The 17,573-nt window shown below is 34.9% G+C and overlaps 1 protein-coding gene across 1 annotated transcript in view; it reads left to right on the plus strand.

The window, feature by feature from the left end:
- LOC150110021 (ankyrin repeat and FYVE domain-containing protein 1) overlaps positions 1-17,573 on the plus strand; it is a 532,825-nt gene that overhangs the window by 440,303 nt on the left and 74,949 nt on the right. Inside the window, 1 exon segment of the mRNA XM_090395273.1 lies at positions 16,999-17,145. Within this exon segment, the coding sequence (XP_090251399.1) occupies positions 16,999-17,145 (147 nt within the window).

Below are 17,573 nucleotides of genomic sequence, written 5' to 3' on the forward strand. Positions count from 1 at the left end.
TAAAACCAAATTTAAATCTAATAAAGCCTTCTGGATATACAAACCTGCTAGTCTGGCACTATTACGAGAGCAGATTACTGAAACTCGTGCCAGGCTCACTACGATAAACGTCGCCATTGGCTCATTGCAGACAGAGCTCTCCGCTATACTCAATCCTGAACTTTGGTCTATTCTCCTTAGCATCTCAGAAGCTTCCTCTCAAAAAGACTTCCAGAAAATAAAAAATAAGCGCATCAAAAAGTTCAATAAACTTTGCAAATCTAAACTGCTCCATACGGTAGTCAACCTATCTTCTAAAAGACTTTGCGAAGATGCTGTTAGTGCCCTAAGCTTCGGACACAATTTTGCCATCGCACCTATTGAGGTTCCGGTATTGGATATTATGTACAAAATCGAACGCAGAATCTGTCACTTAGCTCCAGAAACGGCCAATAACATCAGATTTGACATAGCTAACATTCTCTCCCATTCTTCACCTTCTAAAGTATTTATCTTCCAGTCAACTCTCTGTCCTCAAAAAATTACGGAAAGAAAAAAGTATTGTCATCACCAGAGCTGATAAGAGTAATGCCACTGTTCTCAATGCTTCAGAAAATAATTGGAAAATGGATATTATTCTCTGTGACTGCGCTACCTATATACCACTGGAACACAATCCCACAAAAGCTCAAGTTAAAAAATTAAAAAACCTACTTAAAAAAGTTTCTTCTTGGCCTCCTGACATTACAAAAAAAACTCAAACCATTGTTCTCGTCTCCCCCCCCCCCCAGATATACGGTTTACCCAAAATCCACAACCTAAGACCTATAGTAGATGCCACAAATGCACCTTGCTACAAATTATCAAAGCAGCTAGCTAACTTTTTGATCCCCCCCCCCTCACTGGTCTTACCTCATCCTATGTAAAAAAACTCCACCCATTTTAAAAACTTAATTGAAAATCTTACTTTAAATAATACAGATATATTGGTCAGCTTTGACATCTCCTTGTTTACAAATATTTCCCTTAACACGTTTTTCCTTCTGATATTGTAGAGCTCTTTTCCTTTGCCATCAACTCTGGTTATTTCTCTTTGAAAAACAAAATCTACAAACAGAGGGAACTGCCATGGGTTCCCCCCCTCTCTCTCACCCCCTCTTGTCAATTATTACATGGAAAATTTTGAAAAACGAGCCATTGACTTCCCCTCTCTAAAACCTTCTATCTGGCTAAGATATGTAGATGTGTTCTCTGTTTGGCCTCATGTCCCAGACACATTAGATTCCTTCCCCAGTCACCTCAATAGTCTACATCCAAGAATCCAGTTTACGATGGAAAAGGAAAATAACAATAGTTTACCCTTCCTAGACACCTTAGTAACATGCCTTCCTAATGGTAACCTTTCTTTCTCTGTATATAGAAAACCTACTCATACAGGCAGATACATTCACAAACTCTCCCACCACCATACCTCCCAGCAATATGGCATTATTAAAACTCTGACCAACAAGGCCCCCAATCTTTGTTCCAGTAAAACTGCCCTTTCAGCCGAACTCAAACACATACACAACACCTTCCTTTCCAATGGCATTAATGACTACAGAATTAAAAAAAATAATCAAGTCCTTCCCCATTCCCTGACCATCTCTTCAGAAGAACTTCAGAAATGCCTTCACCATTCCTTACATTCATAGTACTTCAGAAAAAATAGCCAGATCATTAAAAAAGTACAACCTCTATACAGCTTTTAAGCCCCACCGTAAACTTGCTACCCTTATCCGCTCCACTAAAGACCAGCTCCCTCCTTTTTCAGTGCCTGGTGTATATATAGAGTATCTTGTTCCTGTAAACTTGCCTACTTCGGACAAACAGGCAGGTCAGCATCCATCCGGTTTGAAGAACACAGTTCTTACATCCTCAAACACAATTATGGTCAGTCTGACCTTTCAGGCCATGTTTTCGATACATCCCACAGAATCTCCTGGAAAAAACTACCATGCTCCACCATAGTAAATTCAAAAAAGAAAGACTATTCTTTGAATCTGCATCTGCACTCAAGAATCAACCTAATTTAAACAAATACGGTTGCATTAAACTTCCCTAAACTTGGGAAACTTTAATTATCAGAGATCCCGCTTTACATCCCAGGCCACCTGCAAATGCCCATAGAGGGCACACCACCTAGATAGGACTTCAGTTTCACTCTATATTGTATTTGTGTCTGTGTTGTTACAAAAAGTTTTTGTAATCCTCGAAGATGTCTCTGTGACAGAGATAAAATATTGGAAGTATTAAAAATAGTTTTAATCCTTTCTCAATGTTGTTAATATTCCATTAATCCTCTAACATGAAATCTTGTTCTTCTACTATTCCAAGTATGTTTATTTTATTTTCAAAAAAAAAAAAAAAAAAGTAATATTAAAATTATTGAAGATGCAAAAGTCTAATATTTCTTAGCTTATTTCTCCATATTTACATAAAACATTTGGGATTGAATTTTTTCCAGCTTGCATTAAGGCCTCCTGCTGTTAATATATAGTAATTTTTATTGCATTTATTGAACTGTTTTTGTAGTTTCTCATAAAACTGTTCAGAATCTTCTTTTACCTTCTTCAGGAGGCATAAACTCCTATGATATTTAAGTAATTTCTATTTGTTTTTAACATGTTCAATTGTTTACAAAAGTGTATTTTTGTATCCTATTTTTCCACTTATTATAAATTACAATGTTCACTCCACTTGAAGTTCTAATATTACTAAATCACTTAAGGAATTGACAACGTACATAAGAATATTAATTAAATTACACTTTAATAAATATTTCCAATATTTCGGCAAATGTCATGTTGTCAAAATATTGGAAATATTTATTAAAATGTAATTTAATTTATATTTTTATGTACGTTGTCAATTCCTTAAGTGATTTAGTAATGCCTAAACAACGTACTTGTATACGAGAAGTTCTAATATGTTAGTCTACTCCACTATATGTCATAGTATAAACATCTATATATTTTGTGCCTTTTAATTTCTTTATTGTTATCACATCTATATCAATATTTGTGGTTTTGGTTTTTAGTTTTACTAATTCCAATTCCATTGTCGTTATAATTACATGTGGCTACATGTAAAATGTCCAGAATTCTTAATCTTTTACCTTTATCTTTTCCTTTCATAAACCTTTATTTCTGTTCAATGAATATTTCAGTTGAAGTGTCTGATTTACACAGATTTTTACTTGGTAAGATATTTTTATTGTTATCACATCTATATCAATATTTGTGGTTTTTATTTTTAATCTTACACAAAATCCCCAACCTGGAGAACTAAGATATCTCTTTTAGGTCTGGCACCTACCTCTTGACCTGTCCAACTAGGACAGGTAAGAGGTAACTATCTATATGTCTTTGTTGTTAGCATGGATTATTCTTCATGTTGTGATGAATAACAGTCAAGAACTCCCTGTCTTGAGTCCTTAACTTTCTGATGGTCTCTGATAATAATAATCAGCATTTGCCATAGTGAAATAAATTTTTTCTATCAAGCAAAATTATTTCTATGTTAGACCAAATTGGAGATGATAAAGAATCCATTTTCAATTTATGCAGATAGCTGCCATCTGACTTTCTCTTTTCCAGTTCCACTAAACATGATTAAAAAAAAATGCTGTGAACTAGTTGCTATAAACAATAATCTGATGCAGATTGTTCATCTGTAAACTGGAACAGATTCTTTAATCCATTCTGAATTCCTACCTGTCATTCAAGCCTTGGTTTTTTCCAACAAATGCACTAAAGAATTTAAAATTAGAATATTGAGTGGCTTAAGGAAAAAAATTTGAGCTTCATTCTCAGCCTACACTGAAGCATGTAGCAGTTGCTAAACATCAAAAATCTAAATCTGATGTGGAAATGGGAGGGGGGAACCTCATGGTTTCATTTCAAGACCAATACCTGCCATGACAGCATCTAAAGATAAAGCTGAGATGCTAACATCATTCTTCTCTTCTGACTCCTGTACTGACAACTAAAGCTGATCTGTTATATCAGAAATAGTGCACTATATGTCCTATTGTCTTTTGCCAGAGAGATATCAAAAAAATCATGAATGACTCAGATCTTAAATTGTCTTCTAGTCCTGATGTTATCATCCCACTATATATGCTCCATAACTAACACTTGTTGCCGACAGCTACATGTTATATTTTACTAGTCTAGCAGCTGTCTTGGAAGCAAGCCTATACTCAGCTCATTCAGAAAAAGATTGAAAAGGATAAAAGATTACCATTATCTATTGACCAATGCCCTTGTCTCAGCCCTCTGAATAATAACCATCATTTTAGAGAGGATTACCACTATGGATTCTGCCATCTAGATCCACAGCATTTCTCTTAGCTAACATTAACATTCTTGATATTGCTAGTGCATTTGATTGGCCCTCCATGTGAGGCACCTCTTTGTGGTGCAGAGGCCTCTCGATGGTACTAGCATTTTTCATCCTTATTCTTTTCCTATGCTTTCTTCTTATATTCTCACTCTATTTCTCTTGAGTCTTTTTTATTATCTTATCTTCCAGACCATTATCAATGGGATCTAATGCCTTGCCGCCGCATTTGAAATGGAGTGCAATCATTGGACATCTGGAAAGTGGATTCTGGTAGCTTATCTTGCACTACTTTGCTTGGCAAGATTGGCAGTCCTGAGTGGTCCTGCCAGAATCATTCAGCTACTGGGCTTGTCTACAGGAGTCAATGGTGTTGCAGTTGGTCTCCTTCCTATGGCATGCGGTAGTGATTGTATCGTGTGTATGTGGAATACCCCTAGCATTCCACTCCTCAGTGCAGCAGTCATTGTTTGCTAGAGAGTGGGTGTTCATGTGTGGCTCCATGGTGGAAGGGGGGGAGGGGGATCTGTTGCTGAAATAAACTCCCTTTGAGAATGAGTGATATTTCATTCTCAAGTCTATCAGAAGCCCTTAACAAGCCCCAGCCACATCCAGAAAATATTGAAACATTGACACAAAAAAAAAAAAAAAGAAAATGTCAGACAGACAAATACACACCACTTTTCTTAATCTTACATTCAACAAGAGACTCTTCATCCAGGCGGGTCTTAAAAAGGATCACCACAATTAGTCAAGAAACTGTTCAAGAGTCATTCTTATTGAAGCAGCAATGGCAGCTCATTCTAAAAAGCTACTTCATGCAGCATCTGTTGGAGGAATGCCTGCACAAAACTGTTAAGTTTACTAGATGTGTAATATTGGTGTGGAACCTCTTCAGTGTCAGTGAGATCTGTTCTGAATTAAAGGACCAAGTAGTGATAGCCATAAGGAGAATCCTCATATGTTGGAAGGGGCACCTGGCTCTCACCAGGAATATCATCCTTATTCTCAACACACCTATCAACCATCAATATCTGCAAAAGCAGGATATCTAAACTACATGTTTGAAGCTCTGTCATCTGTGGCTGATGTGGCAGTAAAATCACGAAAATAAAGACTAAGCAAAACACTAAAGTGGCCAGTGTGTGTGTGAGAGAGAGAATTATCACCCACCTTATACCTGAGCATGCCCAAGTTGGAAGGATGAAAAGGAGATCCAAAAAACAGTTCAGCAGTATCACACAGCAGTCATTTCCCTTGTCTAACTTCATTGTCACTTTATTATTAAAAATAAAGAAATTACTATGGTAAGACCTATGCTTCTCAAATCTGTGTTGTCCCTTATAAAGTATCATATTTCTATCCATGCATTTCTGAATTCTGTCTATTACCAATTTCTCCAATACTTTAATGAGCACTCTTTAGATACTGATTGTCCTCTAATTTCCTACTTCTGTCTTGCAGCCTCCTTTATACAATGGGGGCTATTTTACCTTCTTTTTACTCCATTGGCACTTTCCCAGTACTGGGACTTAAATCGCTTGGTCAGAGGAGTTGATAATTCCTTTATACATTCTCATAATACATAGACTGATATGCTATCTAATCCTATGGTATGTTTGCATTGAGAGGTCTGTAATATTGTAAGAACTTCCAGTTCTTCAACCTCTGTTCTCCTGTCTGGTGTGAGATCACCATCCTGTTTATTACACACATGAAGTGGCTTGAAAAAGTTCCATGTTTAAAACAAACCAAAAAAAAAAAAAAAACCTTAGCCCACTCATGTACTATAGACATACAGCCTTTTGCGAGTGAGAATCGCAAACAAAATAAAATAAAAGAACAGTCGCATCTGGCATTGCAGTATCACCACCTAGATGGTTTGTCCTTCCAAAATGATCACTCAGTAATAACTCTACTATTTGGTTTTCTCCTGTTACTTCTCTACATTCAGCCCCCCCCCCCAGTTTATGAGTTTTTTATCCCGCAATCAGTCACGTAAACACACACACAGGCTACAGTCATAGGATATAATACTTAATCCTTCATTAGAAGGACTTAACCAGTCTTAAAGGACAGTCGAGGAACAGGGGGGTGTGCCACATTAATGAATAAATACATGATTTCTTTCCCCAAGCAGATCTAGCATAGCTAGATTAGTTACTGTTAAGTTCTCTGATGCTATGACCAAATCCAGTACTCTAACCCATCCTTACATGCTGTTTCAGCTAATTAACTCTTAGAAGCTGTATAAATTTTATTTCCTTGTCTCCTTGTGACTATTTTTTCTTTCAAATCTATATCCCCATAATAAATATTCAATCTGCTCACATTGTGCAAATTGCTAGTGCATGCTATCTACAATACCCCCTTATACTCCCAGGACGTTAGCATTACCTAGTTATATATTTCGTCCTGTTGGCCTTGAACCATATAGCCTCAAATGATCTAATGTACTTCTCTTTTTGGTTTTAGCTCACATTGTGCAAATTGCTAGTGCATGCTATCTACAATACCCCCTTATACTCCCAGGATGATAGCATTACCTAGTTATATATTTCGTCCTGTTGGTCTTGAACTCACACCATATAGCCTCAAATGATCTAATGTACTTCTCTTTTTGGTTTTAGCTCACATTGTGCAAATTGTTAGTGCATGCTATCTACAATACCCCCTTATACTCCCAGGATGATAGCATTACCTAGTTATATATTTCGTCCTGTTGGTCTTGAACTCACACCATATAGCCTCAAATGATCTAATGTACTTCTCTTTTTGGTTTTAGTTCTGTTACCCCCCCCCCCACATCCTGTTCTTTCAATTTTCTCTGAAGATATTATATCCTTTGCATTCTTTTGCTATGACTATATCATCCTCATTCAACCAAGGCTCACTAATGCCTGTAATTTTTTTTTTTTTTTTTTGTTAAGACACTTGTTTACGTTACACCAAAATGTGGTACGAGCATAAATTAAGGATGTTTGTGAAATTCTTATCAGCCACCCTAATCTTAACAATAATGGTGGTTTAAAAATCCTTAGAATACGGATGCACATATTCTATCTACATAATGGTACATTGCTCCCTTCGATTGGAATAGGCCTAAGTTCAATTCTCGTCGCGATGGGAGGAATCTTTATCTGGACGATTTCGATCGAAGGCGAGTTAGCTGATCTCATACGGAGGTAGCAGGGTTTTTCATCCCGCAAAACAGACAAATCGGCCTTTCAGAACACACACAATTTACAGACAAAAATACTAGTGGTGGTGGAGTTGGGCAGTAGATGGCGTTGATGGAGATGATTTGTAGTAGAGGTTCGGTGTAGTGGTTGAGACAGTTGTAGGTGTCCTCCCGCGATGAGTCTTCGGACTCCTTGGAGGTGTCAGGAATAATAATAATAATAATCTTTTGGTCTAGGAGTTAATTATAATTAGAACTGTAAGTAATCTAGGATCTCAACTCTAATATAACAACTCTCTTGTTAATTTATGAATTTGGCCACCGCTTTTGTTGTATTAAAAATATCTATATGAATTAGTTCTCTGATGATGATATAAATAGAAAATAGCTTTGTAGGTGTTTTTTTTTTTCCCCTCCCACTAGAGGTCAAGTAGAATAATGGGTTATCAAATCATTGTCACTTTGGCATACTGTTTGAAATGTAATGTAGCTTGCCTTTGTGTATATATAATTATATGTGTATACTCCAGATGATGACCTCAATATGAAGGTTGGAATGTCAGGAAATTAAAGTAATTATTCCTAACACGGTTGTAGTCTCCATAATTTTACTAAAATGAATGCCTATAAATTTTGCTTTTCTTTTAATTAATACAAAAAATACAAGGATTACATAATACTCTTTATTTAAGGATATATATTTCAACTTGAATATGCAGGCCATCATCAATGGTGACAATAGTTAATTACAAGTTAGAACAAAAACAATGGATTGATTTCAAAAATTAAGAGCTGCATGATATTATACAATAAAACAATGCAATGCTATAACTGAGGGAATATTACAATATTAATTATTCATTTAAAAAAAAAAATTTTTTAATTAAAATATTTAAAAAAAATTATTAATGTGTGATTAGAATAAGACTTTCCCATATTTTAGATATAGAGAGGCAGTCATTCTGATTTAAATTTGGATAGTGAAGTAAGGCTTCAGTACTTTAAGCAAACGGTCAAATTTATACCAACATTGATGAAGTAAGCATGTTTCAGACCATAGGATAGTGTGGTCTGTATCTATTTTGTGCCATCCCAAACCAGATTTATTAGATTTCCTATTACTAATATAAGATTGGTGTTCTTGTATTCTGTTTTTAGACTGAATTTCCACTTTGTCCAAAGTAAGAACAATGACAGTCACAAGAAACTTGGTAGGCATCAAGGAAAGCTAGAGGAGACCATTTATCATTGGATGATAGAAAATGCTGGTAATTTGTTGATAGAAAGAAAAGTAGCCACTGAATTGTATTGCTTAAGAATTCTGGAAATGGCTTTCAAGATGCCAGAAATATATGAGATTGGAACTCAGTGTACTGTTTCCTTGTTATTTGAGCTAGGATTATAAGGATTAAAAAGCTGTTGCATGATGTTTTTTGAGAAGCCATTGAGTTTCATACATCGCTTGATGTTTAAGAGTTCCTGCTGTAATAGTTGGGGAGTAGAACAAATAGTAGTATGAGTACATCGCAGTGAAGTGTTTATAATTCCAGTCTTCTGTGATGGATGGTGAGCCAATTACTGTTTAATGTGTAGCTTCCAGTGAAAGTAGACTTCGATAAATGGAATATATTGGATAATGGAATATGGATAATTGATTCATCTGATGGTGAGCATAGGAGTAGAATATCTAAAAAGGACAATTTGTTGTCTTTTTCTGTTTCTATAGTAAATTTAATTCATGGATGTACATTGTTTATATTCAATTTAAAAAAAAAAAAAAATAGGCAGTGTGTCATTATTATGGGTTAAGATAGCAAAATTGAAGGCTGAGGATGTATGGACAAGAAAAGGATTATTGTTATTATGTGAAACCGCCAAGGTGGTCCAAAGACTGATCGAGGGAGAATGTGCCAACACCATCAAACCAGTAACCCCTTCTAACTACTAACTGCGCTCAAACCTGCTTAACTTTTTTGCGAGCCATTAATAGCAGAGGCTCTACCAATTGACCAACCTTCGCTGGCAACGTCTCCTAAATGTTTTAAATAAAAGTTAGCAAGTGTAAAGGAGAGTGGGCTTCCCATTTTAGTTACTTCAACTTAACTGTAAAACTTATTTTAGCAAATAAAATATCTGGAGTGTGTAAACACTGAATAATTTCACTATATCTTGTGGAAATGCATCTGAAAGTAGATGTTGTACTTCGAGAGGAGCATTTGTGAATAGAGAGAGAGATTCTATCAAAGCTAACCATTATATCAATGGGCTATAGGGAAACATTTTTCACTTTATCTAGAAAATCAGAAGAATTTTTTTTGAATGAGAGGGAGTTACCAAGCTGAGGTTTCGGTAGGTGTGCTAAAAATTTGGCTATTCGCTAAGTAGGTGAATCTGTGTAGTTGACTATTGGACAAAGAGGAATGTCTTTCTTATGTGTCTTAGTTAAACAACAGAACTGAGGGGTTCTAGCAAAATAAGTTTTAAGTTCTGTGGTGCCTCCATCGAGGCTTTCAACTTCATCTAGTGATCAGTTTAGCTTTCTGAGTTGTCTTTAGGATTGTAATCCAGTTGTTGGTATGTTGAACGATCCTGTTATAAAAGAGCAATTTTTCTTTTATAATTCTCGTTTTGAGCTGCTAAATGTGAACTAGCAATTAATGTCTTATTTTTTATCTCTGGAATTATATTAGCTGAACTGTAGATTCACAACTTTTCAATGTAGTTCTCACTGTGACTAAATGCTCTGTGCCATTCATTTAATAAACACAATTGACATTTAAATCATAAATTCCATTCCCTTGTAAGCAATGTCCACATCATACTGTTCCAGAAAAATGGGTAGTAAAAATCTCAGGGCATCCTTTAATTGAAAGTGAAACCCTTATTCTTTCAAAAGAGGACATGATTTTTATGTAGTTTCTAAAAGGATACCTTACTTAGATTTCCTTTTCACCATTAAATGGAACTTATTCATGCTATCTAGTGAGGATGCTAATAAACTTTGGAAACTTCAGCCATCCTACTGAAATCCAAGCATCCACCTACAAACATCTCTTCAACTGAAATGAAAGTGTTATAATCCTTAAGAAGCCACAGTCATTTCATTCTATTAGTTATAAGAAGAAAGTTATCTACAGTTGTTTTGAATTCTGCCAATTATAAAAGAAAATTCCCCTTATCATGGGATCGATCAATGTACCAAGAATTGAATTAATCCCACTAACAGACAACTCAGAAAACTGAAGTCATTGCTAGATGAGATTGTAACCCTTGATGGAGATACCATAGAAAATTTAAAACTTATTTTTCTAGAGCCCCAAGGTTCTATGGTTTACCTAAGATACATAAGAAAGACATTCCTCTTCATCCAATTGTTGACCTCATAGATTCACTTATTGAATAGCCAAATTTTTAACACACCCATTGGAAGCTCAGATCGGTAACTCCTCATTCTCTTTCATAAAAAAGTTCTTCTGATGTCCTAGATAAAGTGAAAAACATTTCCCTACAGCCTAATGATCTAATGGCTAGCTTTGATAGAATCTCTCTCTCTTTACAAATGTTCCTCTTGAGGTACACTTCAACTACTTTCAGACACATTTCCACAGAATATAGTGAAATTATTGAACTGTTATGCACTATGAATATTTCATTTGTCTAAATAAGCTTTACAGTCAAATTTCAGGAACTGCAACGGGAAGTCCACTCTCTCCTGCACATGCCAACTTTTATTTAGAACATTTGGAAGACATTATTTTCTCATCCATACACCCTCAGCCTTCATTTTGGGTTTGTTACATAGATGCTTTTGCTATCTTGCCCCATAATGAAGACACATTGCCTACTTTTTTGATCTAATATAAACAATCTACATTCACAAATTAAATTTACTATGGAAATGGAAAAAGACAACAAATTGTCCTTTTTAGATATTCTATTTCTCTGCTCATCATCAGGTGAATTAATTCCATTTATTGAACACCTACTTTCACTGGATGCTGTATTCAGTAGCAATGAGCTCACTATCCATTACAGAAGAGTGAAATTATAAACACTTTGTGATGTGCTCATACTACTACTTCTACACTTCAACTGTTATAACAGGAACTCTTAATCATCAAATGATATGTGAACTCAATAGCTTCTCAGAAAGTACTATGCAGTAGCTTTTTAATTCTATAATCTTAGCTCAAATAACAAGTATGTCGAGTTCCAATTCCATACATTTCTGGCATCTTGTAACCCATTTCCAAAATTCTTAAGAAATACAATTCAGTTGCTACTTTTCTTCCTATCAACAAATGATCAGCATGGTTTCTATCTACCAAGTTCCTTGTGCCTGTCATTGTTCCTACTTTAGACAAGGTGGATGCTCAGTAGAAAGGAGAATACAAGAACACTGATCTTATATTAGCAACATCTGTGAAATCTGGCTTTGCATAGCATGGAATAGTACTAATCACAATAACATATGGTCTAAACATACTTCATCTGTGTTGCTATGAATACAGTGAAATCTTGGTTGTCGAACTTAATTCGTTCCCCAAGGCTGTTCGGAAACTGAATTGTTCTAAAACTGAAACCATTTTCCCATAAGAATTAATGTAAAATGGATTAATCCGTTCCCAAACCCCAAACCCCAAATGACTACTCATTTAAACCTTTGCAACAGTACTTAATGCATAAGATCATATACAAACATAATGAAAATGCATAAAATCTTACATCAAAAGAATAAACACAATAAATAGATAAAATATAGATGAAAATTGGTCGCCTCTTTATTTTTAAGTATTATACAGATCGTTGATTTCACCATACTGAACTGAATAGCAAGATCCGAGACACGAACGCCATTTTCATGTTTGGATATGATTTCTTTTTTCATGTCTATTGTGGTTCTAACAACGTTTCTTTTTGCTTTGTTGCTATCACTATTCTTCTGCGGTCCCATGATGGCTTAATTAATAATAATTTATGAAAAAAACAACAACAAAACACAAAGAAAATCAAGAAAATTCACTGCAAATTCAAGCAGGTGTCTGCACTGAACGAAGGCTGCCATGTAACTGAACGCTTTCCCTCCTTACAGCTCAGCACGTGGTTGCCGTTTGCCTGTTCAGGAACCAGGGCGTTTTTTGTTCAGAAAATATGTTCGGGAACTGAATTGTTCGAGAACAGAGGCATTCGACAACCGAGGTTCCACTGTATTAATATTTGTTAAAGAAAGTTCTGTGGCTTTACTTCACCATCCAAACTTAAATTGGTACAGCTCAGCTGCCCCTCTCTCTAAGATATGGGAAAGTCTTATTCTAATCACATATCAATATTTTTTTTTTTAAATAGCTAATGAATAATTAACATTGTAATATTTCCTCAGTTATATTATTACATTGTTTTGTGTATAACATTGCGCAGCTCATACTTTTTTAAATCAATGTATTCACATATTATCTTGTAATTAACTATTGTCACTACTAGTGATGGTGTGTAATATTCAGGCTGAAATGCATGGCCTTAAATAAATGGTATTACTATGTTACAAGTATTATCTCTTAAACAACAAATTATAACTTATTTTTACGGCTATTTTGCCTGCTTTTATTTAGGAGTGTCTCTGTTTTAATGTCATTGGCTTTTTATTCAAGAATTCTTAGGGCATTGCAGATGTATTTTAGAGACAAATATATTGTTGGATCCTGAATGCAGAGCTTTACAAGTAAATTCTTTATTCAGGATTTAACATGACAAACTAGTACTTATTAAGGAGATATCTGCACATCGGCTAATAATTATAAAGTGTTGTTTTATGTCTTGTAATAATGTATAGTCCATGTGTGCGATATAGTGAGAGTTATTGCTAGGTTATTTGTAATTCCCAAGTAAGCTGTCTAGTACTTTGCAAAATTCCGAGAAAAGTTTATAATAGTAATCCGGAATAATCGCGTATAATCGGTACGAGTCGAGCGTAGCGATGGAGGCTATACCTACACGGAAATATGACGTCAGAGCGCCTACCTAGAATAATGTAACCGGACAGGTTAGCGAGAGTGTAGGATCACCTAAGGGGCATGAACGATGGGGTTCGTGGGTGAAAACCGCAATGAATAGAGGGGGCCCGAATAGGGCAAATAAAAGACGACGCACGCCATTTTAAGGGGCCTTCTTGACCTTTTGATATTCGAGTGCCGGATTTGAGTTTTTCATTCTCATGTTTTGTTCTGATGGGAACTCCACTTAAGCACACTATATTTTCTGTTATGATCTGGTCTTTCTGTTTAGATAGCACAAGAACTAGCTCCTTTTTCTTTATATCTGTTTTTCTCTATAATGGTTCAGAAATAGGAATAAGCAAAAATAAGTCTACTCAGATTTTTTTTTCTTGAAATTTTTGATGTCATATTTAGTATTAAGTACAATGGCTATTCCCTCTTTTTCATGATCCCTAGTGTCTGAATAAAATGTTATACAGTCAGGTCTCTTTTTATGTGGTAGATACGTTCCACAGAAAATTGCATATAAAAAAATTGCACAAAAAAGGCCTAACTTACTTTGAAAAATTAGGGATACGTTCCATAATTTTCTATAACCGCATAAAACTGAAGCAATAAATTAAACTAAAAATCGCATAAAAAAGTTTTTGAAAATTCAGGAAAATAATAATGCTTAAGTTTGTTTTAAAACTTTATTCATTTAATTTTATTGAAAAGTAACTTTTTTTTTTTTGTCATCAGAATTATCATCGCTATTAGACAATATTCAGCAACGTTTGCGAACTGGTGCAAAATCACTTTCATCACCGCATCAAATCTGTATGGTAAAGGCAATGGTTCTTCATAAACAGAATTAGCTTCACCCTTGTTCTGTGTTGATTTTTTCTTCTGACAATGTAATCAGTGATTAAACTTTGCGATGATGATTTCACTAATTTTTTATACAGCTAGCGATATCCAGGCATACAGTTCTTCAGCTCACGTTGGAATTTAAAGGCTTGTTCAGAATTTGTGTCATTAACAAGAAAATGATTTTCCAATTTACAAGTTCAAGACCTTCTCGAATTATATTTGCAGTGAGGGAAACAGGTTTTTCTTATGCTTCACTATCGTTTTCTGGATCTTCGACGATATCTAAGGTTAATCGATATCCGATAATATCATCGGCACTTAAGGCATTATCCGTAAGCAATTCTTCAACATCGTTCTGGCTAAATGTATCAAAACCTTCTCCACCAATTTCATGTGCCAAAGTAATGATTTCAGCTGATAATGTAGATGTTTGCACTGTTTGCAACACATCCAGGCCAAGCTGCTTTCCAGCAGGCATTTAAAGTTTGTGGTCTTATTTCAGTGAGAGCAGATGATACATGAATTAAGCAGTCCAAAATAGAAAATTTTTTCCAAACGCCAGTTACTGTTAATGATTTATTTTCTAGTTTATCCAGTATAAATTGAAAAGTGCGCTTAACATAATATTTTTTAAAAGTAGCAATTATGCCTTGATCTAATGGCTGAATAATGCTTGTTTATTGGGTGGAGAACACACTACCTGCACATTTGGATGTTCTAAATGTGGATGACTTTGTGCATTGTTAACTTTAACATTGTTAAATTTAAAATCGACAGCATTTTGCTTCATATATGTTTCCACTTCTGGTACAAAGCAATTATTGAACCATTCAGTAAATACAGCAGTTGTTACCCGGGCCTTTGTATTAGCCATCCAATGTACCGGCAGCTATTTTAAATTTTTTCCCTTTAGAGCACGTTATCTTAGAAATCGATTTACTAGGAGTTTGTTCAACATTCAATCTCCTGATGCATTGCTACAAAGTAACGTTACTTGATCTTTGCTTGCTTTAAACCCACTTGCTTTTCTCTCAGACTTTGCGATGTAAGTTCGACTAGGCATTTTCTTCCAAAACAGTCCTGTTTCATCAGCGTTAAACACTTGATTGAGACAACATCCACCATCTTCAATCATTTTGGCTAACTTCTCTTGAAAATTTTTGGCTGTTTTTTCATCTGCTGCTGCTGCAACCTCACCTGTAATCTTCACGTTATGAAGTGCATTCCCTTTTAAAAACCCGGTTAACCATCCTTTGCTAGCTGAAAATTCTTTATCAGGCTGGGAAGCAGAAGTAGACTGCTCCAATTGCTTCATCTGTTCATTAAACCAAAGAGCTTTTTGTTTAATTAAATAACCACTTATAGGAATTCTTCATTGAGTTAATTCTTCAATCCAAATTACGAGCGCTTGTTCCGTTTTTCTAATAAAGCATCTCTTGAGTATAATGATAATTTGGCACTTAGCTTTGTGCCAGAAATGACAGATTTTCTTATTGCAACTTCATTCTTTTTAATTGCTCTTATAGTAGATTTGCCTAAATTAAAAAATGTTTACCAATCGCCATAGATCCTTCTCCTTTTGCTAAGCTATCTAAAATGGCAATTTTCATTTCCAAGGAAATTGCTTTTCTTTGGTGCTTTTTTTTCTCCATTGGGCCAAATTTAAGTAATTATTAATTAATAATAAAAAGTCAGCTAAATTAACAATTAATTATTAAATACTATATTACAAAATAAACAAGGTGTTCCATGAAAATTTCAGGATTTGTGAAGTGTTCTGTCGTAGGAAAAGTTTGGGAAATGCTGAATTACCCTGTTATCGGAATGGATTCTCCTTCTGTTGACATGCGCAGAAGTGTTGAAATGGTCTATCTGTGGGTGTACTATACCGCATAACTTCAAATCAGCATAAAAAAAAGACCTGAGTGTATTTATAGTTTAAAAGGATCTCACTTGTTTTGAATTTATAGTCTTAGTAACAATCATATTGACATGCCATTGGGAAATGACCAAGCCGACATGATTTCTAGTTATATTGTCCCATCATAATGGCTTCAGCTAGTATATAATTATATAACTGTTATATAGTATGTAACAGTATATAATTAAAGTCCCCCAAAAAATATTGTTAGGTCATCCTGTTTTTGGTCATTTTGCAGCTAAGTAGATATTAATAGGATGCACCATAAGAGAGTTAGAATAATGAATGTGCTTGGATAAAATAACCATTTGGTTTTCTTCATTCTTTATAGACTATGTGACAGTCTCCTGGCTTTCAAGTATCTGCCCCTAAACAGCCCACTTCTACATAAGTACTTCAATTACTATCTAACCTTAGTCTACCCACATTACTAATATATGCCAGTAAGTTTCACAATTTTTTGTAGGTAAGATTTACATTAAAGAAAAAACATATATGGAAAGACTTCAGGATTGTTTCTGGATTTTTTATAAGAGCCCACAGTTTGAATTTTAATTGTGTTTTGTGGTTATTCATTTAGTAAAAAATCTATATCAAAATAACATTACTATATCTCAATGTATGATTAAAAACATTAAAGTTTTAGCATACCTCACCCACTTTAAATGTGTACTTTTGTTTTTCTGTAGCTTTACTATTAGCATATATGAATGGCAATGGAAACCTGTGTCGTTCCATTGTTCGTGCTGGTGCTTGTATTGGTGCATGTAATCGACAAGGAATTAATATTTTTAATTATCAGGTAGCCACGAAACAGCTGCTTGGACGATTATTAGGTAAGTTAAGGTTATAATAAAAAAAATAAAAAAAAGTAATAATAAAATGAAAGAAAATGCAAAGTTGCTTGAGTGGCTTAAGGGAATTGTTAGCAGAAATGTTTAGTTATTATATTTTTGCAGTGTCAAATGCTTTTCTCCCTTTTGATTTTTCACAAAATTTCAGTGCTCATTTTTAATGAGCTCATAAAAAAAAAATAGTCATCTGATGTTTTAGCCAACCTGTATGTGCACTTGGTGATTGGTTTAATTCCCAGCCATGAAAAGGTTTCCTGTTTTTCATGGCTGGGAACAGGCTAAGGATATTTATTTATTTGCATAATGTGAAGACCAAACATAAAGACAATCATAAGCATCCATAACCATGATGAGATTTGACCCCCCACACACACACACACAGCTTGGTGATTGCAAGCAGGTATGTTAAC

The sequence above is a fragment of the Typopeltis vanoorti genome, chromosome 1 (assembly GCF_054136105.1).
Source record: "Typopeltis vanoorti isolate ZY-2024b chromosome 1, IOZ_Tvanoo_1.0, whole genome shotgun sequence".
Taxonomy (NCBI): domain Eukaryota; kingdom Metazoa; phylum Arthropoda; class Arachnida; order Uropygi; family Thelyphonidae; genus Typopeltis; species Typopeltis vanoorti.